Consider the following 23,970-nt stretch of genomic DNA (forward strand, 5'->3'; position numbering starts at 1 on the left):
GGTTCAAGATGCGAGCATGGAAATTGACAAACCATCATCCGAGTACAAGATCAATAATAGGTAATGACTTTAGAGGAGTTTGAGGGGCAGGTGTCATATTCATGGGGCTTTGTTTTGATTGGACGATCGAAACCAACATGGCGAATTTCCATTGGCTGACGGAATTTCGGAATCTCGGTACGGTGGCTTACCCACTTCCCCATATCAACCAACCGGTTAGCGACTTTCGTAAATCGTTACGCCTGAGAGAATCGGTACATACATACTCCGTACAATACGGTAATACTTTCCGCTCCAAAAAAGCAACCTGCTTAACTGACGAGTACGAAGTACGAGATGTAGACAATCCTGATTCAAATGCAATCACTTGGCTGATACAATAACGCCGATATGTACATGGATTGCTTGGATATGTACGGATGGTTGAACTCGATCAGCAATTGTACCGGTGAAACATCACCTTGGGGTCATGAGCTCGTGTGCACCTCGCCCACTCCGAGACCAACAGCTCCCCCAGCACCACCACCTGCACTGCCGCCGCCACTTCCCGTGGATCCCGTGGCGGACTTCCCCCTCTCCCGGAGCCTCCGACCCTCGATGAGACCGCGAAGACCGCGCTTCTGCAAGCCGACCACGCTGCTCACCCCTCCGGTCCAGACGGGCCGCTCGTCCCCGTCCGTGTTGCGCCGCCCTCGTCGGCGCGGGCCCGCCTCGTCCCCTGCGGCCTCGGATTCGGATTGACTGAAGCTCGCGCTCGTCGCAACCGATGTGGCCGTGCTCAACTCGTCTTCCTCGTCCCCAGCGCGTGACGGCAGGTTGGTGTCGATGCGAAGCTGTGGTTGCTTGGTCGCGCCCGGTCGATGATGCGCGTGTTCCGCCTCCGACCCCGAGGTATCCGGCCGCAGCAGGGGCTGTTGCGCGCCAAATCCATTGGAGGCTTGTGACTCCTCATTCAGCACTTCGAGCGTCCCACTCGGACCGCTGAGGAATCCCGTGCCTCGCCCGCCACCGGCAGCCATCGCAGCGGCGTTGAAGACCGCGGCCGCGTTCCGTCCGTCCAGAACCTCGTGCAGCCTCTCAACGGTCGCTTCCAGTAGCCCATCAATCTGATACGGCCGCGCAATTTGTAGAATGGAGCATAGGGTCTGCGGTGTGCACAGGGGCGACGACACCGGAGGGAGGGACGAAGTGTAGAGATAATAGAGTAAAAGTCGGATAGTATGAATGGTGTGTGGCAGGTAGAGTACGCGCGGGCGTGCAGCGGGTGGTATCGTGTGTGCCGTGGGTAGTTCCAGGTTCCCGAGCAGCCGCGAATGCGCCGGCAATGCGTGCTCGCTGTTCACCAACGTCGAGCCGCTCACGGCGGACGTAATGGTGATGGCCGAATTACGATTGGGGCCCGAGCCCAGCGTGGCACGCAGAGTGGCTGCATCAGACGCTTCCGAGTCCGAGGATTCGCGCAGAAGCTGAATGAAGTAGGGGCCCCAACGGCGCGACAGGATCCGCGAGTTGACTGGAATCCGCTCGCCGCCGAGCGCCTGGATTTCCATGTCGGCAAACTCCGTCATGGCCAGCGCCGCTCGGCCCAGTTCATCGGAGGCTTTCGAGCATGGCCGACCACCAAAGGTCAGCTGCATCAGCTTGGGGCGGAGCGACGCCGGAACAGCGGGCGCGCTGACCGAGACGTAGCCCGACGTAGGCGCCGTACGGCAGGGATTGTTGTACAGCCCAAATGTCTCCAGTTCGACAACGCACATGTGCGAGAAGTTCAACTGGCGATGATTGTAGTCGTCCACCAAGCTCCGCTTCCGGTGTCCGAGAACGACAAACGCGTTCCGTCGTTCCCACAACACCCCTCGGTTCCAGCTCCCATTACTGAAGACCGAGCCGCCGGCATCAATTCGACTCCATGTCAGCGTCTTCAGGTCTAGCACCCAGAGCGCATATTCTTGCTTCGACGATGTCAGGTATGTTCCACTAACAATGAAATGATTGTTAATGATGCCGCCGTTTGGGAACCGCAGTCCTGGAGGCGACACTTCGCCCGTCACAGGCTTCTCAATCAGTCGGCCATCCGGTAACCGAATCTGCAACTCCAGCTTCACATCCAGGAAGTTGTAATTCGAATAGATCAGCATGGAGGTCCCCTCCCCTTGCTTCTCGACCGTGGTACCGTGATTCGCATTGCCCGATCCAGCGCCGATCTCCGAGACATCCATGGTTGTCAACGGCGCAACAACGCTTCGATACGCACCGCAACTCCGACCCAAATGGGTCGTCGATGTCCACTTCAGGCTTCGGAAATTGAAAACACTGATCTGTTCGATATAGTGGTTCGAGCTGTCTTGACCGCCAACCACGATCATTTCGGCCCCGCCCGTGCCGTCAATGTCGATGCCAATGGTACCCTGGTGGGGGTTCGAGGATGAGGGATTGTTGTGAATCGCCGACAAGGGCGCACTGGTCGAAGTAAAGCACGCGCTGGATGGGAGAATGGCGGCACAATGGGCATATCGACCCTGCGGTGCATCTTTGGTGTGAATCCGGGTCCATGTCCGTGTTGGAATGTCGTAGACGTGAATATCCGACATGACTTTGACTTCGGGCTGTCCGTCCTGACCGACCTGTTGCCCGGCGTTCTGCGATCCATCGCCGTCTGTGACTGGCGACATGCCTCCATAACAAACCAATTTGTTGTCGCCCAAGGCGCACACGCTGTGGAAGTACCGCGGCGGAGGGATATCGCCGAAAGTCTCGAGCTTGGTCCAATGCCGTCGGATCAAATCTAGTTCGTAAAGACTGGACGATAGGCGCGGTCTAGAGCGCGAGAGCACCCTTCCTCCAAACACGTATAATTTGTCGCCCAGCACGGTCGTGGACGCGCCGACCAGAGGGCGCGGTTCTCGGCCGGTGGTCCGCCGGACATTGCAAACCAGACCTGACAGGCTGACGGGGCCCGGCACGGGATTCTGCTGCTGAGGGGCGGTCGACGATCCGTCTTCTCGACTGCCGTCCATCTGGTTCAGACTGAGATTCGAATGACTTCGAGAAGCCATTTTGAGCGGAAACGAAGGCTCGCTCTGTTTTTGATCCGGGATCTGTCCGTGTCAATCGAGGGGCGCTAGCTCATCGGTAGCCTTTCTGCACAAATCTAATTACCCAAGTCGGACGAACGATGAACCTATCGAGGCAACCGCGTTGACGTCGACCCTCGAAGAGCTTGGGGAGCGATTCAGTTCATCGCGCAAAGTTTGGCATTCGGAACGGGGGACAAGAAAAAAAAAAACACACCATGCAATTGAAGGTGAACTCGAAGAAAATATTTAGTGCCGACTGCGTTGACTCGACCCTCTCTCGAGGTTGCGGAGGCCGCCGCCGGCACGAGAAGTGGCTAAAGCCACCGCGAATCCCTGTCCCACAGGTTCTCTTTTCGATCCCCTTCGGTTGCTCGCGGTGCTTTTTAGCCTGTTGACCCGGTCGAAACGTCGGCCCCACTAACGCCGGTCGATGGCGCTGGGTTGGCCCGAGTACGGAGTATATAATGAGGCGGCCAAGGCTGTTTTGCGGTGCGAGAAAAAAGGAGCGCAGGCAGACAGCAGAGTCGACGGTGAGGTTCCGAAATTGAAGGAAATCGGGCAGACGAGTCCAAAAGAAGCGGAGAAGGGAGAGAATTGTGGTGTCTCTGGTGCACGGCTCACCTAACGCTAACACTGGACGACTTGGCTTAGTTAACGAAAGACTGGAGAAATCGTTCGTTCCCCTGGCCAAACTTCGACGCCGTCCTGGTTAACCCTAGTCTAGATCAAGGCCGATAAGATAAGCGTCGTACACTAATACTGAATAGGAAAGTAAACTATGTCATTCCTGTAATTTGTTTTTTGATTCCACGCAACGTGGCTTTGACACGCGGTGAATAAATTGCACCGCATGGGTTGATTTCTGTTTCTTTTTTCGACGAGGAGGCTGATCAAAATGACCCATCCGTACGAGAGAGCGCGGTTATATGCGCGGTTACATTGTAGGCTACTGGCGCCACGAAGCTCAGCTTGAGTCATCATAAACGTGCTCATTGAACCTGGAAACACATTCGACCGGTATCATAAAACACTCATCGTGACATTACATAAAACCATCATTGCGCCACAGTCCCAGACTCAAACCCATCTCACACACCTGGTGCGTTTATTTGCCAACATTGGTGAAGCGGAGGTACCTGTCATCAAATGTTAGAACCCGTGCATTCCAGAGTGACGCAAAGTACTTACGGCTTGACCTCGCGGACCTCGCCGAACTTGGCCTTGGCTTCCTCGGTGGAGACATTCGGCGGGACGACGACATCGTCGCCAGGGAGCCAGTTGATGGGAGTGGTGACACCCTTCTTGTCCGTGGTCTGCAGGGCATCCACGACACGGAGCACCTCGGCAGTGTTACGGCCGGTCGAGGCAGGGTAGGTCAGGGTGAGACGGATCTTCTTGTTGGGGTCAATGATGAAGACCGTGCGGACGGTCAGGGGCAGACCCTTCTGGTCCACGTTGGTGGTGTCATCGTAGTCCAGCATGTCATACAGGTAGGCAATCTTGCGGTCGGGGTCGGCAATGATGGGGAACTTGAGATTCGAGCCAGTGACCTCGTCAATGTCCTTGACCCATTGGTGGTGCGACTCAAGGCTGTTGGCGCTCTGCAATCGGTTAGTTCTTCGTTCTGGATTTTCACTGGGTTTTCTTCCATTTCGCTACTTACCAGACCGATGAGCTTGACGCCGCGAGCCGTGAACTCGGGCTCCAGCTTGGCGAAGGCACCCAGCTCCGTGGTGCAAATGGGGGTGAAGTCGGCCTAGGATTGGATGCGTTAGCATAGGCCACCGGCATTTGGAACCTCATCTTGATCCCGTACCGGGTGCGAGAACAGGATGACCCAGTTGTTGCCAATGAACTCATGGAAGTCAATAGGGCCCTGAGTGGTGTCGGCCTTGAAGTTGGGAGCAATGGAGCCCAGGCGCAGGCTGTCGATTGCAGTCAGTCTGGAGGCAATCCCGATGATACCAATCCCGGAGAGTACATACGGCGCAGCACGCTGTTCCGGAGCAGCAGCCATTGTGATGGAAGATCTGGGTCAGCTGGAGCTTGATGGAGATGGCAAAGCAGTCGCGATTGCTATATAGCTGGAGATGAAGGAAGGATGAGAGAGAAAGGCTGACGGCTTGGATTCAAGAAATAAATAGTTCTTCCACGCGCAATTCACTGTCTTCCAGCAACAGAAAAATACCTACCTAATCTGTACAGTAATACTACCTCTGCCCCTCCACCCCTCCCTCCACCAGTTCCATTCATGGATCCCCGGTGTTGATCGGCGATCACGCAATCGATCTTACCGCCCGCCGGCAGAACGGCTGTGATTGGGTCCCGATGATGTCTTTGCCCATTGTGCTTGATCTGGAAGGCAGTTTAACCCACCAGGGTAACTTAAGTAAAAGTGTTGCAAAGATGGCATAATGGCGTCATCGAGATTTCCGTCTTGGTGCAAAAGTTGCAGCTTGTGCTTACATGAGCTTCTGCTTACAGTGTGTGCCTTGCCCAGATAGGTTAGACCTGGGCAATCCATCATTCCCAATTGGGTCTAGATCAAAACTCTAATTGTACATATCCTTAGCCTGATCGGGATGCAGCAACTGCAGGACCCTACAAAAAGCCATCGAAATTGCGCCTGAGGCAGCTCCCATACTTCATCAACCGTCTCTGGAGGGCGTTGAACACTCTGAATGCCGCTCGACCTTTCAAGGCAGAAAAAGCGCCTGCCTCCCATCCATCAACCGGGATTCTTCGCTGATCCGACACCTATCGGCCGAGATAGGTTATTGTGAGGGTCTTTTCGTCAGCCAATCCAACGTGCAAGAGATGGCGCAATCGCGCGTGAGCGTTCCGAGCTTCCTGGTCACCCCCAGAGCCTGCTGGTCGCTAAGTGCGGGTGTTCTGCACTGGAGAGGCTTAGTAAAAAGCTAGTAGCACTCGTATTTTTGGCAGCGAGTCAATGGATTGGCTTACAACGCCTCTGTCTTCAATCACACAGGTGCTCTTGACGGACTCGAGCTTGCGTCGTCCAGAGCATCCAGGCCGATGCGGGTAAGACTCGGCGAGGACAAAGACCAAACAACCACCCCAAGTCAAGTGTGGTTTTGTTGCAGCAGTTCCTAGAGAGAGAACCGTCAGTCAATCAATGCAAGCAGATGCCTCCGATCAGACCGATACATACGCTCGCAATTTTACTTCGAGCACGGATCCTGGTGCCGTAAAACACCAGCACCCAAGGTACCAGCGTCAACAGAGCACCCTGTGTTGATGAGTACAGGGCTATGTACGACCACACCGTCTGGGACTTACGATTCCGCCAAGGAGGCTGGATGCCGCTGGGGTTCCAAGATTCCTGAACATTGCTTTGGTGATCAGCGGAAACACCCCGCCGAGCAGATTGCGACCTGGCCGTGGTTAGAACCCGACGACGATCGACGAGCGCGAGTGATCATCAACGTACAGCAAGATTGAGCCGCCAAGGCGGAGCTCGCGTACCGGTGATAGGTATCGGAAAGGTAATTGAAGACGGCCAAGTAGATGGAGAAGATGCCCACTGTCGCGCAGCCAACAGCAAGAGCTGGCACAATCCAAGGGACCGAGGGAAACGATGTCCAGCCGAACCAGAAGAGCCCGACAGGCAGAAGGGCGGATTCGATGCACGCGAAATACAGTCGTCCTTCGGGGGTACTTGACAGCTTGCCGAAACGCATCGCAATGCGTTCCTGGTAAATGCTGAGAACAGTGGCAAGTAAAGCGCCGGCGGCCATAGCTGCAGCCACTGTGAGTGATTGGAGAAACGATCAAGGTGGGTTTCATTTACCAGTAAACACAGCACCAGACTCCTGGAGATCGAAACCGTAGCTGGTTTGGAACACCAGCGGAATTGAACCGAATTGCAGATACAGAACAGCCCAGGAGAAAGATATCCAGAGTGAGAAGAAAAAGACGACGGGCTCCGTGACGAGTAGAACTGTGAAGGGTCGGATCAGCGTGGCGCGGACAGATCTGACAGGGGCAGACACGTACGGAAGGGACGAGTACAAGAAATGCGGACCATCTTGGCTAGTGATTCCCGCTCTTCGTCCGCCTTCACCTTCCATCGGATGCGGCGAACGGTTTGCTTTTCAGCCGGCTCCTCGCTTGGCATCAGCACGCCGTGATAGCCCGCCTCTTCGAGTTGTTCATAGTAGGCATTCAAAGCGCGAGCTTTCCGACTGAGAAGAATCGAGCCACGAGTTTCCTGGAGGACCAGGTACATTATGGCAAGGACTACGCCGCTGGCGATGGCGTGTGTATAAAAGATCCATCGCCATGTGGTATGTTGAGCAATGACGGAGCCGATCAGAGGCCCGACGCCCGTCCCGATGAGCGCTGCACCAGAGAAGAGGGCCATTGGAGCGTTTCGGTCTTCTGCGTGATAGATATCACTGATGACTCCTCCTACCATGGTGGAAAAGGTAGCTGGGGACTGTCAGTCAGGGGTAGATTTGTTCGGGACTACTCGGTGCGACTTACATCCCCCGACTCCAAGGAAAAGCCGAGCAGCAATCATTCCACCGAATGAATTGGTTCCACCGCTTGCAATCAGACAGGCTGATCCAGGATCCTGTTAGTGCACCGGGCACTGGCTCATGGAGAGGATCGCCTACCCGTGAAGAGCACGCCACTGGCGAGAAACACCGGTCTGCGTCCATTAATCTCGGAGAATGGGGCTAGCACCATGGGTGCCAGGGCGAAACTGGTGGTGAAAACAGTGATGCCAGTGGTGTAAACCACCTGGCTGACATTCCATCGGGATGTCAATTGGTCCATCGCGGCGTTATACGACCCTGGAGCGTAGGCTGCCAGGAACGTCGCCGCGCAGGCAAGCCATGTAATCATTGTCTTGCGAGAATTGGTCCAGTTGAACGGAGAAGTAAACTGCTTCAGATTGGGACAGGAGGGCGGAGGCGAGCCGTCAAGATGTGACGTAGATGTCCTGAAAGGTGTTGGCAGTTGAGTCTCAAAATCGAGATACAGATATTCAATCTCCAGTTGCTGGCGTGCCTCGAGTTTCTCTTCGCGCGCGCCATGTCTATGAAAATTCGAAATAGGTTCGCTCGTCTGGCTGTTCTCAGCCGGGTGTTGATTGATACCCGCGTCGGCCATGTTGAGTCTGAATCCGCCCCAAGGTTCTGATGGTCTTGATAAGCATGGATAGCGTTGAACCGGCCATAGACCGCATCGCAATTAGCGAAGATGAAAAACTTTCGAGATGACAAGCTCAGCCAAGGTCTTCATATTGCGTCGATGGGTGGAGCACTGATAGGTACAGTACGGAGTAGTAGCTTTTTTTTGTTTTGCCGGCTATCGTGCCGATTTGGCGGATTCGCACCCAAATCCGAACCACGGGTGGATTGGATCAACAAGGATGATGGGAGATGCGCTACCGGAGTCCCAACCCCTTTCCGCGGTCCTTCAGCCGAAGCAAAGCGAAGCGCACTTTACAGCCTACAACACCTTGGACGAATGGAAAAAGGGCCGACGTTGTGGATGGCGCTGTGATTGTAGTTGAGTACTCGGCCTACATCATTGCGAGAACTACGGAGTAGGCTATATCTAGAGCGAATGGATTGAGACCTCTGGAAACATGGCAATTCTAACTCGATACTTGTACCCTGAAAGCTGATAAGAGCCTGTCGGGTCGGACGTTAAGAGTAACGTTTAAACACGGCCAACTCCAGAAGAAAGGGTTCATTATTATGTAATTGGGCGGAAGAAGGCGGAGAAGAAAGAGGCTTCGGAGTTCTGCAACTTCTCCGGCCCACAGTCTTGCCCTGACCCTCGCCAAGGCAATGCTTATCTGATCAAGGATTCATGGTTCATGCACTGCCAAACTCGTAAATTTGGCACAGTACTAGGTGAATCTCGTCTGTGCTTGTGTACTAGCAATAATATTTCCCGTGTTACTCGTATTGATTGAAGTCTAAATCGTCCGTACTACTACCAGGCTATTGTTTAGTCGATAAACTCCTCGAGGAAACGTGTTGATGTCCGCGTCGCGCCGCGGAACCATCAATAGGTCTAGTCTGCATCCGTGTGTTGATTGATTTCTCTCACAGCATCCTCTCAATCCGACATCCGTCCGGCCGTACCGAGGAATCCGTTACATCAAATTCATAGTACCATAGCCGCCGTTTCAAAATTACTCCACACGATGTCCAGGTCAACTACCCCCGAGATCGCCGCAGAACCATCAACGGAATCCACGCGGAAGCGCACGCGCAGAGTTGTTGAGCAGACAGCCGCAAGCTCGCGGCCAAGACGGACAGTAGCGAAACAATCCGCGGATAAGGAGCGGGACGTTACAAATCAGCCCGCGGCCACGAAAACTACTAGATCCAAAGTTGCTCCGTCAATGAAAGGGGGCTCTCGCTCCGCACCTGTCACAGGGAAGCGGAAGAAGAGCGCTGACGATACCTCTGTCGACGGCGACGCATCCGCTCCAAAGAAAACCAAATCGCGTTCGACTGGCACCGTTAAACCAAATGGTGCCGCGGATCTTTCGACCGAGAAGGCCGACGCTGGCCAAAATGGCAGAAGTGGGAGATCGTACTGGCTGATGAAGGCCGAACCGGAATCACGCATTGTCAAGGGTGAGGACGTCAAGTTCTCCATTGACGACTTGCAAGCAGCCAACAAGCCAGAGCCGTGGGATGGTACGTGATCATGCTAACAGTCTACTTTCGATTACGATGCAACATGAACTAATAGAAATGGCTAGGAGTTCGCAACTTTGTGGGTAAGTTGAAGAAGGGCAAAGGAGAAAGGGAAGCCTCTGAACCGCCGCAGCTCGAAACAACATGCGTGCTATGAAGAAGGGCGACTATGCATTCTTCTATCACTCGAACTGCAAGGCTCCCGGTATTGTTGGTTTGATGGAAATTGTCAAGGAACACTCAGTAGACGGTACACGCCGTTCATATCCCCGTTCATATTACGATTCTCACCAGAGCTATTACCTCAGAGACGGCTTTTGATCCGAATCATCCCTACTACGACGAAAAGTCGAGCCGGGACAATCCAAAGTGGGACGTAGTTCACGTCGAGTTCCGACGTAAATTCGACAAGATGCTGCCGCTCGATACAATGAAGGAGCATGCTCGGCCAGGAAAACCTCTGGAGAACATGCAGGTCTTGCGACAATCGCGCGTCAGCGTCTCCAAGGTCACGCCCCAAGAATTCCGATTCATTTTGGATTTGCTCGGCGAGAAGGAGCCTGAGGCTGACTCTCAATCAACTGCTACCGAAAGAGCGCCCGACAACGTCAAGCCGGAGTCGACTCCTGATCAGTCGGGTGAAGCTTCAGAGATGCAGGGCCAAGATGGAAACAACTCTGGCCAGGAGAATGGTAACTAGGTCTCAAAGCAGATTTTATTGTTGAATGACGGCGTCCTGGAGAGCCGTCGAGCAGTCGATGGGAGCCACGGCCGTACAGGGGCCATCATTTCATTATCACAAATTGGGCGTAGTGGGCGGAGCCCGATGTACCGTTTCAAGGCGGATCACAAGAAAGATTAGTCTTCAAGACATGGGAATCACCCTTGACTCTTCCCCTCTCCCGGCCGCAGCGCGTAGGATCTGACAGGCAGGAGATGTAGGCGCTTGGGGAAACCCAATTGCTCTTCTGATTTGACAAGGACCATACCGGCTTGCTGGAAGAGGCGTTTGAACTTGTCATCAGTTCTGGTGGTCGAGCTATCCTGCTCGTCAAACATGTCGTTGCCATCGGGGTCGGTAGAGAGATTCTCCTTCACAACGACAAAGCCGGACGGCGAGAGCGCACCACGACAACGGACCAGAAAGTCAACGAATTGAGCGTCGGTTAGATAACCCGCGCACCACTGAACCCAGATCAGATCGTACTTCCTATCCTCCGGCGGCACCCAGTCCTGCAGTCCCACTACGAAAATATCTCCCACCACCCCGTCCTTGACCAGGTCGCTGCGGCGGATAACTTGCGCGAATTTGTCCACCGGCTCGACGATATCTACAACATCGCACACATTGCGCAGAAACTCGTTGGTGATCCGTCCGATCCCCGCACCGCAGTCCACTCCCCGCGCCAGTTTCTTTGTGCTGTCAGAACCTTGGTCTTCCGATTCCGTCGCAGGCTTTAGTCGTCGCAGCTTCGCCAGGAAATTTGCGGATCCGCGGAGATCGACCCGTGAGACTTGGGGAAAGCCTCCCAGCATGCCATTGACCGTCGCAGGTACGGATCTCCAGTATCGGAGTGAGGAGGCCTGGTCGATCCGAGAGTCGGCCGATGATGGATCAATGGAGTCGAAGAGGGTATTCGTCATTGTTGCGTGTGATAAACAGCCGTCAGAACATGGGAGCTGGCACTGAGAGCACAATTCTTAACAATATCATTGGATTGAAGGATCGTAGGGTTGCAGTAGCTGAGAATTTTCTAGTCGGCAAACAACTCTGAGATCGCCTCCTCCACAACTTGTGCCCCGCCTAGGTACCTACCAACCAAAGCTTGGTCCAGCTAAGCTCCACGGACTAACGCAGCGAAAAAGAGCGAGTACGAAAAATGGCATTGATGAGCATGATGGAAACGCTCCTGGGGCAAATCGGAGCCAGTATGACATTGTCAGTTCTTTGCCTTTCTACTTTGTGTTAGAGATCGTGAGGTATCTTGATGAGGCCGACATTGTTCGAAGCCAGAGGGTGCGGATCCCCAATGACTGCTCATTTTCCTAGTTATCCCGATGGCCAACCGTCTTTAGGTCTCGAAACTATGGCGTGCGATTTTCACAGACGATGAAATGATCCAACAAGATATTCTGCCCCGAACGCTTGCTCGCCCGGTCAAGAAGGTCTTTCTCCCTTGGCCAGATGAATATGAAGTGGAAGACATGGGGCGCGACGGTGACCTCCCGTGGCCTTTGCTTGGGAACGTGTACGAGTTCGAGGAAGGGGTTCCGTTCTATGGATATGTGTACCACTCGCGCCGGCTTGCCTACGCCATTCCGACAATTCCGGGCAATGGCTCGGACATGGTCGCAGTGTTGGATCTCGAGACCGGAGAGAGGTACATATGGCCAACGTCTTTGAGGGGGAACTCGATGACATTAGACTGTCTGATAACTATCTCATCATGCTCGTTTCATCTCCGTAAGTGTGTTATTTTCTGTCGACGGCGTCGGCTAACATGGTAACACTAGGTTCAACGAGAAATACATGAAGGCATGGGAACTTCACACGCCACAGAGAATGGCAAGAAATCCACTCGAGGCAAGATCGCTTGGTCAGGTGCCTGTGGAGTTTACTACGTTTAAGGATACAGCGGTCATAGTACCCATGACAGTGGGACAATCCGGTCTAATCTACGTTTGGGATCTGCGCTCGGATCGCTTCCAGAAGATTGGACCCTTCTCCGTCCAGGATTTGTGGCACGCAGAGCAGGACGAGAACATACTGGTGACATTTGAATTCGACTGGGACGCGCATCCGCCCGAGGTGCAGCAGACCAAATGGCGGTTGGACACCGGGAAGCAGCTTGACCGGAAAAAGTTCACGCTCTCGCCGGGAGCTCGTCGTGTAAACAAAAAGAAACTCGCCCGATCAATAAGTGACTGGTTCCGCACTTATGATCACAAGACAATGACGGAACTGCGCTTCACCGAAGACCCTTATGCCACGATGCACCTCATGTACGACTATAAGGTGGATCGGCTAAGCGTTCACTGGATCGAATGCAAGGAACCCATCAACAAGCTCTCATGGTATATGGGTAAATGCGGCTCTCTTACCCCATACATCACCTATCGCTGGGCACATCAGCTCAGAGGGATTGGGATCTACAGCGCGCTTACCGGTACAGCAACCGTGCAACCATATCAGTTGGACCAACGGGAAGTCAGCGTCCGCAGTTTGCTGGGTCCCAGCCTGCCGCCACCGTCGCATCCGATGAGCCCGGAAGACCTCAGAATCTCTTCCTTGAAAGTCTTTGGCGACCGTGAGGTCGTTTGCGTGGCGAGCAGCGAAGGTATCCAGCTCTGGTTCTTCAATCCCGACTTCTTGCCCAACATCCCGGGTGCGCAGCCTTTCATTCCCATGGAGGAGAGTGGATGAGTCCCGAATAACCCGTGCATCCGGCCTGTTGGTATGAGCTTTTACAAGCTCAAGGCGAAATCGGTGTTCCTAGGGCTTGTGGTGCGGGGATGCCAGTACTTGTATTACGTACGTCGGGGTACGGAGGGCTCAGCGAGGTTCCGTCGAATCACGGGCGGTTCGTTTGCTTTTGAAGCACTTCATCATTCTCGCCGCCGTCCAATTTACCCACGTGCATCAGGGAGGCAAAACCGTCCTCACCCAATGCATGGGAAAAGAAATCCTCGTCAAGGGAAGCTTGATTGAGTTCATTGAGCGAATAGAAATCTAGATACCTCTTGCGATACACATTGTCTGCGAGGGTGAGCAGTCCTGAGGAATTGCATCAAGTGCCATATCAGGAGGATTGGAGTCTACGACGCCACCACCGGCACTGCAACCGTTCCCGTATCAGCTAGACACGAGAGAAGTAAACGCCCGCAATCTGCTGGGTGCTCTCTTACCCGCGTCCCCACCCTCACGTCCGACGATTCAGAGACCTGAGAATGAGAGAGAGAGCTCGGGCGTTCTTCCTTGAATGCTTTGGGGACCGCGAGGTTATTGGGCGTGGCTAGTGAATTGAATCCCGACTTTTCGCCCGACATCCCGGATGCGGAGCATTTACTCGCCATGGAGGAAAGTGAATAGGTCACGGAATTGAACCGCGCATTTGCCCGGTCCGAATTTACAGTACGAGTACGAGCATCACGTGTTGGTAATTCCGAGATGACGTCCCCTTCGGGATTGAGGTGGTGGTGAGCCACACCGCAATGCTGTGCTTTACAATTCCGCATGCGTCGTACGTCGGCGTACGCAGCATTCAGGCGAAGGTCCTGCCGGAGAGCGGATTAAGCTGTGCTTCCTTGAAAGACAGCCCGTCATCTAGAACACCGCTACCCAGCTTACCACGTGGTTCAGGAGACAGAACCCTATTGCAAAGGAAACCTCATCACGTCCACACCTGACTTGAGTTCAATCCACTGAAATGAAATGCTCACTTCAATACGATCAAGTAGTCACTGCTTGTGACGTATAGGCTACAATATCTATCCAGGCGAGCAGTCTCGGGGTACATCAAATACAGTCGCTCCATGAAAGTAGCCTTCTGTTCACTTCACGTGGTCTCCCCTTGCCAACTACCTAGATACGGAGCTCGTCTTCGGCACTAGAACTAGATCAACACGATCAGTACTTGTAAGAAAGTTGAAACAAAAATGCGTATCACATAATCTCAAACATCTTTGTTCTCGATCACGATCCATATATGGTTGCTTAACGATTTCCAATACTGTGCCTCTCTCTCAGCAACCCTAACCGGCAAAGTACGAGGTTAGATCGGTGACACATCTGGAGTATTTCGGCCCTAATAGAATGCAATAACCTCACCAGGCATCAGCCTGGTGACCAGTGGCTTCATCGGGTTCGCGATAATCACGAAGATTTTGAATGATACGATGTAGAAAAGGTACTACTGCATGCTGTGACCTGGGTACTACATTCATCTTGGACAATATTTCGAAAATGGTAAAGTGCGCCATGAGGTACTGCATTTATCCGAGAATTTCTACCTAGGACGGTAAGGATATTTCATCTTGGGTACCTACTGCAATGTCCCGAAAGTTCCCATCTGGACCTCACTCTCAAGAGAACTGAATCTATATGCAAGAGTAGTGGCCCCACACCACTTCAGCTTCACTCTCACGACTTTTGTGCACGCAATGTGCCGTTCCATCCCTAGAATACAATATATGTGGTAGGTAAGTACTCCGTACAGGTATGCTGGACTTGCTCTCGCCGCCGTGTCCCGAAATGTAAAAGAGATTCGAACCAATGCTACATTTTCGAAAGGAGAACGTAACTGGACTGACCACGGCACAGATTGCATGGGAGCAAGGAACGACGACAAAAGTGGGCATGGACGAGCATCGTGGAAACGCGACGCTTGCGGCAGATGGAGGCCAGCATGACATTGTTGGCTCTTTTCCCCTTGAGCTCGTGCTTCAGATCGTGAAGTATCTAGAGGGGGCCGACATAGTTCGAAGTCAGAGGGTGTGGACTACATGTATTATTGCTCGTTTGTCGATGCTAACAAGACTTAGGTCTCAAAACGATGGCGTGAGATTTTCTCGAGCGACACAATCATCAAGAGTGTTTTGCCGCGAACGCTTGCGGCACTGGGCATGGAGGCCACAAAAGTCACGGTTGCCGAAGCGAAGACCTATTTCCGCTGGCTACATGGTCTACAGTCTGCTCGGCCGGTCAAGAAGGTTTTTTTCCCCTGGCCAGATGTAGATGCAATGTTGGCGTGGTCCGATGACTACCTGGACGACACGTATCAGTCCGTGTACGGCCCGCGAGATATGATGTACCATTTGCTTGATATCGCGTACCATTCGCGCCGAATTGCGTTCATTGTACCTCCGTTCACCGATGCGGATGTGTACAGGGTCGCAGTATTGAATCTCGAGACTGGAAATATATCGTTTTGGGCCCACCTCTCCTGGGATCGTCTCGATAGCATCAAGCTGTCTGAGCGCTATCTCGTTATGCTCTCGACAGACATGTAAGAGATTCAATTGTTCTTGCCGGCGGCGTCATCTAATACTCTTAACACTAGGTTTGGCAACAAAGCCGTGGCAGCGTGGGATTTGCACATGCCACAAAGTATGGCACGCAGCCGGCAGAAATGGCTCCCTCCGGAGCCCGTCCAGATTACTATCGACAAGGATATAGTGGTCATAGTTCCCTTGACAGTGGGACAATCTGGCTCCATCTACATTTGGGATGTGCGCTCGGATCACTTCCGGACGGTTGGCCCCTTCTCGGACCTGTGTTTGTGGCACGCGGACGCGGATGAGAACGTGCTGGTGACATTCGAGTTCAACTGGGATGCAGATCCGCCCGAGGTGCAGCAAACCAAGTGGAAGTTGAACAGCGGGAAGCAGCTTAGCCAGAAAAAGTTCCGCCTCTCGCTGGGAGGCCATCGTGTCAGCAAGTTCGATCTCCGCCGAGCAATGAATGATTGGTATCGAACCCGACAGTAACCGAACTGCATCACATCAAAGATCCATCTGCCACAATACAACTCATGTACGACCATACGGTCGATCGGCTAAACGTCCGCTGGATCAAGTGCACGGTGCCCATTAACAAGTTCGCATTCCTGGGGAGTTGCGGCTCCGTTACCCCGCACATTATCTATCGCTGGGTACATCAGCTCAAGGGGATTGGCGTCTACAACGCCGCTACCGGCGCTGCAACCGTGCATCCGTACCAGTTAGACACGCGAGAAATCAGCGCCCGCAGCTTGCTGGCCAACTTGCCTCCACCGGGGCGTCCGATGGATAACAAAGATATTATACGTTTCTCCTTGCAACCTTTCGGCGACCGTGAGGTTTTTGGCGTGGCTAGCGAAGACGGCATGCAGCTCTGGTTTTTCAATCCCGATTTCGTACCAGACCTCCGGAGTGCGGAGCCTTTTCTTGCCGTTGAGGAGAGTGGCTGAACAACGGCAATGGATTCCAGCGCATTTGAACAATTCGGGTTCAAGATACGAGTACGAGTGTCTCCTATTGGACGTTTTGAATGACGCCACAGTTATTTGGGCTTGACGGTGTATTCCAAGTCACACCGCAGGGCTATGCAATTTCAGGAGCGAATACTCGTATCCGTACGTTAGCGTACGGAAGATTGAGGCGAGAGTCCTACCGAAAAAAAAGATATTCCCGTACTCTCACCGCTGTCGAGCTTGCCACGTGTATCATGAGGTCAACAAAATCCTACCAATCCGATTCAAAGAAAAGGGACTTCGTTGCATTAGGTCTATCTGTGAGGATCCGGCGGCGTGCGGTCTCGGGGAACGGCGATGTCAAGCGGACATCTGGTGTGGTCGCTGTATGACCTTCTGGTCGCCTCACAAGCTTGCAAACTCGTCAGCTGAATACAGGACTTACTCAAGATCAAGATAACTAGCAGAACTACGAGTACCTTTTGTATGAAAGTTAGAGATGCGTGCAAATAGACTCAGGCATACATACAGAAGAGAATCATTTCGGGGGAATTCTCCATCACTGGCTGCTTGGATCTTGGAATAAATACCTGGTTAGTTAACCCAAGGTAGATTGGTATGATGTCAATCGCTACATCAACTTCCTGTTCGCTACCAGAACATCCACCCGCCAACTGAATACAAAGCTCGTTCATGATACCAGCATTAGATCCAGATAAACAAAACAAATACTGTAGTATTTACATGAAGTTGAAACACGCATGCAACCCGAATTCGGACATCTTCAATCACAGTTCCATACTATAAAAAAAAAATCACTTTGCAGAATCTTCTGTCACTGGCTGCTCAGGTCGTACTACTCGACGCTTCTGTTTCCCACCGTATACTAAAATCTCCGTCAGTCTTCACCACTACAAGCAGAATACCAAGGTCTAGATCAAAAAAGGACATGTAGGCATACCTCGTTGGTACAGCTCCCAGCTGGAGAAAAACAGCACCGGAAGCGCAACAATCGTCGCAATCCATCTATTGCCAATATCATCCCAAATTTTCTTTTGTTTAGTCACACTGCGATACAAAACATACATTCCCCCGAATGGAGAACAGGTATTCGAACCGGGGCACTTACCGTCGCGCAGCCCTTTTGTACTCGGGCGTCTGTCTGATATCTACCGGTCTTCGCGGTATTGACGGCTGAGGCCCTCGGTGGGGAAGCTGACCACCACCTTGGCGAAGTGTTTTGAGATCAGAAGCGCTCAGGACGCGCGGTTGCTGTTGGGGTAATTGGCGAGTTGCTGGTGATGATGATGGCGGTGGTTGCGAATCAGACATTAGTGTTGATAGGAGTTTCAGGTGTTATATTTCGGAGTCTTGATTCGCCCGAGTTGCTTCTTTTTTTTTTTTTTTTAAGTAATTGAAATCCGCGCTATGAGTTTGCCATAATATTTCCCAGCCGGCATGTGGATGGTCAAGTTCAGGATAGGGCTACTTGCATAGTAGTTGCTTCCCGGTGGTGTTTTCTGCAGGCGGCGATCGAAGTTCGGAACTCTCGTCTCCGATTCGTCCGATGGTCAAGCGCTATCGAAACAAGTAATTTTCCTTTGATTATTGATAAATGCAGTACTCCGTACCACGCGTCCAGTCTCCCCATGGTCTCGACCTTGATAGCGAGTTTCAATCATCCGGATCAACCAACTTCATACTCGTAGTGAAACAACCGAACCCATTGCATTGCCCATCAAAGCAAACCCCAGATAACCTGTAAAAGATACTCACTATAATACATGCAAAGCTAACTGGCACATATCACTGAAGTTCACCGCGACATCATGCCCAAGATAGAACCAGAGCCGGTTCATTGCCGACCTGTAGCTACTGGTCTCTAGGCAAATAGAAACAAGACAAACGAAACAGTCGGTTCCCTTTCTCACCCGTAGCTCCTCAAAATGCCACATCAAACTTTTCATGACAAACAGAAACACGAACAGAAGAACGAACCAAAAGCACGCCGGAACTCCAAACTCCAAACGCGGGCAGGTCATGAAGAAAAAAAAAACCGGTACCGTACGCAGAAACACTTTGAAGCAAAAAGAGAAAAAAAGCTGAAAGTCAACGGAAACGGGAAATCGTTATGGGCAGATTCCTTTCGCGCGTTTATGCTTCAGTCTGCGCGTTCGATGTCGATTTTTGTAGCTTCAATCCTGAATTTCCAGATTTTGCATGACGCCGATGAACTTGAGTGGATGGTGATTCCGTGTCCTTGGGCGTACTCGTGCCGTTGACGGGAGTAAATCCGATGGATCTGGGTTTGCTTGCCTGCTCACCCGATGTGGACTTCTTCATGATGGAGCGACGGCCCTTGGGTGTCGACTTTGATGAAGTTGGGGATGTAGGTTTGTTGCCGGCAGGCGTTTTGGATATAGAGTGACGCTTTTGACGGGTAGGTGTTTCGGTTGTGGTTGCCTGGCTTTTTGCGGTCGTCTGCAGATTGGAGCGACGCCTCTTTCGAGGCTGGGCCTCGGCAGAATTATCAGCATTGGAATCCTTGGCAGTATCGTTCACAGCTGGCAGAGACCGCTTTCGGGAGCCGGTGGTAGGCTTGTCTTTTGTGGTTGCAGCTGATGCGGTCTGATGACGACCCTGGGGGCTACTCTGGCTGTTGTAGTTGTTGCCTGAACGGTCCAGGCCAAGTTTGGATGAATCAACGAGGACAAGCTTGACACGAGGGCGTTTTTGTTTTGGAGAAGATTCGCCCTTTGGTTCATCCAGTGTTTTCTTGGAGACTCCCTTCCGACCGCGAGGACTAGATTGATAAGTAGAATCCTTCGGTGCCTCACGAGCTTTGAGCAGTGACTCGACATCCTCCTCCACGAACCGCGATTTTCGCATGGGAGAATGAGGTAGGTTACGTTGGCCGAGTAGGGGAGGGAAACCGTAAACTTGATCACGGTCAATTTCTTTTTTTGACTTGAGGCGAGGAGGAGGCCGAGGAATGACGCCAAGATTGGTACTGATATTGGAGGGCTGCACCCAGGCATATTCCTCTCTCGGTACAACGACGTATTCTTCCCCGTGCTTGTTAACGCGACCGGTGTGTGTCCACCCATCTTCGTCAGTCCAAGGACGCACTTTATAAGGATGGTCCAAGGGAACAGACGGGTCGAGCTCGCCAGGTGGCGTTGGAAGGAGGGTCGCTGTTGTGTCCTGCATGTCCGCGTCCTCCGACACGGGCTCCGGCGCAATCCCGGATGAAGACTCTGGAGACGCCATCTGCGCTGTCTTTGGCGGCGTCGCCGGTGAAGTCTTTGCTGTCCTGGCCTCTTCCTCTGCCTTCTCACGGGCCTCCCACTCGACGCGGAGTTGCTCCAGGTTTACGTCGTCCTCTTTGGGAGACGGTTCAGAAATCGCAGCCGCAGCCAGATCATAAAGCTGGCGAGCAATGGCATCAAGATCGCCCTGAGACGAGGCATTGTTATCCGCAGTGGCAGTCGACTCGCGAGAAGCAGAGGCAGTTGATTGATTCGTGGAGGCAGACCGAGGACCGGAATCGCCCCCATGTGAGTCGCGGCCTCGCTTGCGTCCCTTTGGTCGAGACTGCAGAGCCTCGATCGCCTTGATGGTCGGCTTACGAACCCGGCCGGAAGTCCGCATGGCGACGGATGACGATCCTGGCGACACTGTTTCCGGCGAAACAGTGCGTTTACTGCGAAAAGACCTCCGACTACCACTCTCGGGCAATGTGTCATGCGACTTCTTTGACTTTGTGGCCGGATTGGAGTCGTCAGGTGTAGGAGCATCTGGCACGCCGGTGTCTTCCGGAGTGGATTTCCCCCTGGGCGTTACTTTGGCATTCATCTTTCGGCGCTTGGTAAAGGTCAAGGCTTTGTTGGCTTCGCCAGCGAACGGAGAGTTTTGGACAGGTTTGCGGACACGGGTGCTGCGTCGCTGTGCCGACGACTGCGTGGACCCAACTTCTTTGGCAGATGGTTTCGCCGCGGGGGTAGCCTGCGCAGACCCATCAGCATCGGTTTGTGCGGGTGCGCTGGCCGGATCATCAGCAGGTGTCCGCGGTATTGGCTCGTCGACCGTTGTATTTGATGGTTCACCACTGACACTGTTTTGATCCGTGGTCGACGTGTGAGAGGTTCGTCGAGCGCTTCGGCTGTTGGGGGTCGAGGTCGGCGCAGTGAAATAATTTTTGAATTTAATGGCACCAGACTTGCGACCGGCACGATTTTTTTTCGTTTTGGCCGAAGATGTATCGTTTCCATCTCTAGAATCGGCTTTTGAATCAGGCGCAGGAGAGGCCGGCTCGGGGCCGTGATTTGGCAAGGACTTGCCATATGTTGTTTTGAAGATGTACGTCCGCGGTAAGCGGCTCGAGCCATCAATAGAGCGAGCCGAGAAACGACGACGAACTTTAGTCGTCCTTGTTGAATTTGTACCTTTGTCCTCCTTGGAATCGAGGTCACCTGACGGATCCGCCGAGGTGGACGCTGTGTCATCAACAGGCAGTTCATCTTTTTCGGCCGTCGCCTGTGACTTTGAGTCCACAGCATCAGGGTCGGCAGACGTAGATCCAGAATGACTGTCGCTCTTGTAGCCATTCGTATGGGCATACATCGTATCAGTGGCAGACTTGGCAGTTCTGCGACGAGCGGACAGACCAATGTCCTCGGCAACAGAGGATGAGCGTTCGGAGTTGGCCATGTCCCCGAAAGGCAGTACCAGCGAAGTTGATCGGGCTAAGAAGGAATTTTCAAATGCTGCAGTGGAAGTAGGCTTGGAGTCCACCAAGGCCTCCATGTGGCAGCGAAAAGTGTGCACCGCTGAGACAGAGAGTTAGTTGAATGACGAAGAATGCTTAGGAGAAGGATAAAAGAGAAGATAAGGGGGGCTGGGCCACTCTATGTAGTTCTCAATAATCATGGACGATGGCTGCGAAACAGGGATGAGGGAACAGCACAAAGTGGGCAGGGTAGGTTGAAAAAGAGCCGCTATGCAATGTATTTACTTGACATGATGAGTGAAGGCACTGGACTTACTGTGGTTTCAATGAGTTCTGTGCACTACATCCATTCCCTAGAATCGTGTTGTGGCGAGATGTGCTGCGCTGTGATTCCGAAGTAGGGCTAGGGCTAAATAGCCGCTTTTGGATTCCCACGCAATTCTGAAAATCACCAGTGTCAGGGTTGCCGATCGAGCAGGATCCTGAAAGACAATATTCCAATGCCGAGTCAGTCGTGTTATCAGAACCCGAGAGACGATCGGTCGTGCCGCAAAAAGTAGGATTCTCACAACTCCGGACACCCGAAAGAGGCACCACTCTCCGACTCAGAACCGGCCCAATATCCAGCAAGTATCCTTTGTTTCTCAACTCGACGTTGTATCGACTTGTCGGAAGAGTGATCGTATCGTAGCAAAGCAATCTATGGGTGTTTGTCGAGCCGGAATCGAGGAGGGTGGATGACGCAGGAAGGGTCGGAGGAACGATGGCGAGATCAGTTTCAGGACGTGCGACCGAGGGGAAGAAAAGGCGGAAGGACGCGTAGAACTAGGGCGCAGGCGTAAATCGCACGGTCGCAAGTTGATCGCAGGGAGAAATCGATCGAGAGCCGAGGATGGACGAGGGAGAAAAAAGAGAATGCGGAAGTGATTCGGGGCAGAGAAGAGCAGAACAGACAATTAACTTAGGGCTTGGTCGGGTGGGAGAGCGGTCACAGGACTCGCCGTGCCCCAATTCCTCCCTGCCTCCGCTTGGCACAAAACCAAACCCTCTGCTTTTCGACACTTGATGCTGCGAGAGATCTGACGTTGTTTTTCGGTCTGACTCGACTGGTCGATCGGAAAAATGCACCTGCTCCGATCGGTGGTGCGGCTATGTCTGCTTGCCGCGGTTGCGCCCTATGTTGATGCTGCCTCTTGGGGATTCCAAGATGCCAGCGTGTCGATCCAGTCCAGGGCTGGCGCCGACAATGTCGACAAGAGGTACGCACAATATCGTCGCCTGGGCATTTTTTGAGATACTTGGATTAAATTGTCGCAATTAACTAGCCACTGACGAAATTTGACAGCTTCGAACAGAATGCGCCGCTGTCCGATGCAATCACATTGTCCTCATCTGACACCTTGAAGCTCCGCCTGACTACGCGTGAAGGATCCCGCCCCAAGCGTCCACACCAGGCCTTTTTGCTGCTACGAGACCCGGAGACGGCCCTAGACATCTCATATCCATTCACCGTCAAGGAGAATGGCAAGGCCAGGTTGGACTTGGTGAGTCGAACATTCATGTCCGCCAACGCCGTGGAATTAGTACTAATGCAGGGATGCAACAGACGTCAAAGGAACTTCCGGTCCAATTCCTCACTGTATCCCATCCTCTCGATGCCGAGATTGTAATCGGATCTTTTGGCGATAGTACCGCCTACCGCGGCCTCGCATTCCCACTGTCTGTCAAGCACGACCCCGGTGCCCCTTTGCCGTCGGTGGAATCAGAACGCTATGGCAAACTGCCCGAGATCCATCACATCTTCAAGGATGATCCCAAGAGCCCGCCGTTGATTGTGACTCTCATATTCACACTGGCGACGTTGGCGACGCTCCCGCTCCTGGTTGGATGCGTAAGTTGGTGCGCTCCGTTGCCCAGCATGTGCTGACTGTATGCAGTGGATCTATCTCGGCGCGAACCTCAGCCACTTTTCTACAGCATTGAAATCGGCTCCAGTGCCTCACATCGTGTTTGTTGGATCGATCGTTGGCCTGGAGGTCCTCTTCTTCTTGTACTACACGAGTTGGAATCTGTTCCAATTGCTACCCGCTGCTCTGGCGCTTGGTGCCGTGGCATTTCTGGCCGGGAGCCGAGCATTGAGCGAGGTTCAAGAGCGACGCCTTGCTGGGCTTCGATGATTGCGAGGCGGAGGTAGTAGAGCCGTGGTTTCATTAATGAATGCTGAATGCAGTTGTATGATAGACGTGATTAGTTACTCTACGTAGCTCGGATTTATGTTTCTTCACTTTCTTGTCGTTGCATAGAAATCTTGAAGATATGCTGGAATAAACACACTCGATGTGCGTGGAAGAACTAGTATAGTACTGTGCTCGAAGTCGAGCATCAAGCGGAAGCAGTCGTCGAATTTTGACGTCACGCCAAGCAAACAAAAAAACACCCGACCCGATTCAATTTGGGCAAAAGCTGGTTTGACTCTTGACCTGGATCGCGACGAATCGAGTTTCCTACTGATTTCTGGGAATGCA

The 23,970-nt window shown here is 52.9% G+C and overlaps 10 protein-coding genes across 10 annotated transcripts; 4 read left to right on the forward strand and 6 right to left on the reverse strand.

Annotated features, from left to right (window-relative positions):
- Window positions 1–467: 467 nt before the first annotated feature.
- Window positions 468–3,056, reverse strand: VTN31DRAFT_3002 (uncharacterized protein; the record flags this gene model as incomplete). The annotated part of the gene is made up of 1 exon (XM_069403234.1): window positions 468–3,056. The coding sequence occupies one exon, from the start codon at window positions 3,054–3,056 to the stop codon at window positions 468–470; it is 2,589 nt and encodes an 862-aa protein (XP_069262435.1).
- Window positions 3,057–4,182: 1,126 nt separating this feature from the next.
- Window positions 4,183–5,094, reverse strand: VTN31DRAFT_3003 (uncharacterized protein; the record flags this gene model as incomplete). Its single annotated transcript, XM_069403235.1, has 5 exons — window positions 4,183–4,213; window positions 4,266–4,678; window positions 4,741–4,833; window positions 4,894–5,002; window positions 5,063–5,094. The coding sequence occupies 5 exons, from the start codon at window positions 5,092–5,094 to the stop codon at window positions 4,183–4,185; spliced, it is 678 nt and encodes a 225-aa protein (XP_069262436.1).
- A 1,066-nt stretch (window positions 5,095–6,160) lies between these two features.
- Window positions 6,161–8,216, reverse strand: VTN31DRAFT_3004 (uncharacterized protein; the record flags this gene model as incomplete). Its single annotated transcript, XM_069403236.1, has 8 exons — window positions 6,161–6,187; window positions 6,250–6,327; window positions 6,378–6,472; window positions 6,529–6,837; window positions 6,889–7,038; window positions 7,095–7,529; window positions 7,584–7,661; window positions 7,718–8,216. The coding sequence occupies 8 exons, from the start codon at window positions 8,214–8,216 to the stop codon at window positions 6,161–6,163; spliced, it is 1,671 nt and encodes a 556-aa protein (XP_069262437.1).
- A 1,048-nt stretch (window positions 8,217–9,264) lies between these two features.
- Window positions 9,265–10,466, forward strand: VTN31DRAFT_3005 (uncharacterized protein; the record flags this gene model as incomplete). Its single annotated transcript, XM_069403237.1, has 4 exons — window positions 9,265–9,766; window positions 9,832–9,849; window positions 9,900–10,016; window positions 10,075–10,466. 4 exons carry the CDS (start codon window positions 9,265–9,267, stop codon window positions 10,464–10,466), a joined length of 1,029 nt encoding a protein of 342 aa, XP_069262438.1.
- Window positions 10,467–10,645: 179 nt separating this feature from the next.
- On the reverse strand, window positions 10,646–11,410 carry VTN31DRAFT_3006 (uncharacterized protein; the record flags this gene model as incomplete). The annotated part of the gene is made up of 1 exon (XM_069403238.1): window positions 10,646–11,410. The coding sequence occupies one exon, from the start codon at window positions 11,408–11,410 to the stop codon at window positions 10,646–10,648; it is 765 nt and encodes a 254-aa protein (XP_069262439.1).
- Window positions 11,411–12,153: 743 nt separating this feature from the next.
- On the forward strand, window positions 12,154–13,190 carry VTN31DRAFT_3007 (uncharacterized protein; the record flags this gene model as incomplete). The annotated part of the gene is made up of 2 exons (XM_069403239.1): window positions 12,154–12,230; window positions 12,281–13,190. The coding sequence occupies 2 exons, from the start codon at window positions 12,154–12,156 to the stop codon at window positions 13,188–13,190; spliced, it is 987 nt and encodes a 328-aa protein (XP_069262440.1).
- Window positions 13,191–15,122: 1,932 nt separating this feature from the next.
- On the forward strand, window positions 15,123–16,252 carry VTN31DRAFT_3008 (uncharacterized protein; the record flags this gene model as incomplete). Its single annotated transcript, XM_069403240.1, has 3 exons — window positions 15,123–15,257; window positions 15,308–15,771; window positions 15,826–16,252. The coding sequence occupies 3 exons, from the start codon at window positions 15,123–15,125 to the stop codon at window positions 16,250–16,252; spliced, it is 1,026 nt and encodes a 341-aa protein (XP_069262441.1).
- A 1,279-nt stretch (window positions 16,253–17,531) lies between these two features.
- On the reverse strand, window positions 17,532–18,048 carry VTN31DRAFT_3009 (uncharacterized protein; the record flags this gene model as incomplete). Its single annotated transcript, XM_069403241.1, has 3 exons — window positions 17,532–17,602; window positions 17,678–17,742; window positions 17,846–18,048. 3 exons carry the CDS (start codon window positions 18,046–18,048, stop codon window positions 17,532–17,534), a joined length of 339 nt encoding a protein of 112 aa, XP_069262442.1.
- Window positions 18,049–18,870: 822 nt separating this feature from the next.
- VTN31DRAFT_3010 (uncharacterized protein) lies at window positions 18,871–21,522 on the reverse strand (the record flags this gene model as incomplete). The annotated part of the gene is made up of 1 exon (XM_069403243.1): window positions 18,871–21,522. The coding sequence occupies one exon, from the start codon at window positions 21,520–21,522 to the stop codon at window positions 18,871–18,873; it is 2,652 nt and encodes an 883-aa protein (XP_069262443.1).
- A 1,045-nt stretch (window positions 21,523–22,567) lies between these two features.
- Window positions 22,568–23,622, forward strand: VTN31DRAFT_3011 (uncharacterized protein; the record flags this gene model as incomplete). The annotated part of the gene is made up of 4 exons (XM_069403244.1): window positions 22,568–22,704; window positions 22,791–22,989; window positions 23,052–23,336; window positions 23,383–23,622. 4 exons carry the CDS (start codon window positions 22,568–22,570, stop codon window positions 23,620–23,622), a joined length of 861 nt encoding a protein of 286 aa, XP_069262444.1.
- Between the last annotated feature and the right edge of the window lie 348 nt (window positions 23,623–23,970).

Source organism: Thermomyces dupontii, assembly GCF_041956625.1.
Source record: "Thermomyces dupontii strain NRRL 2155 unplaced genomic scaffold VTN31scaffold_2, whole genome shotgun sequence".
In the NCBI taxonomy this organism is placed as follows: Eukaryota; Fungi; Ascomycota; class Eurotiomycetes; order Eurotiales; family Trichocomaceae; genus Thermomyces; species Thermomyces dupontii.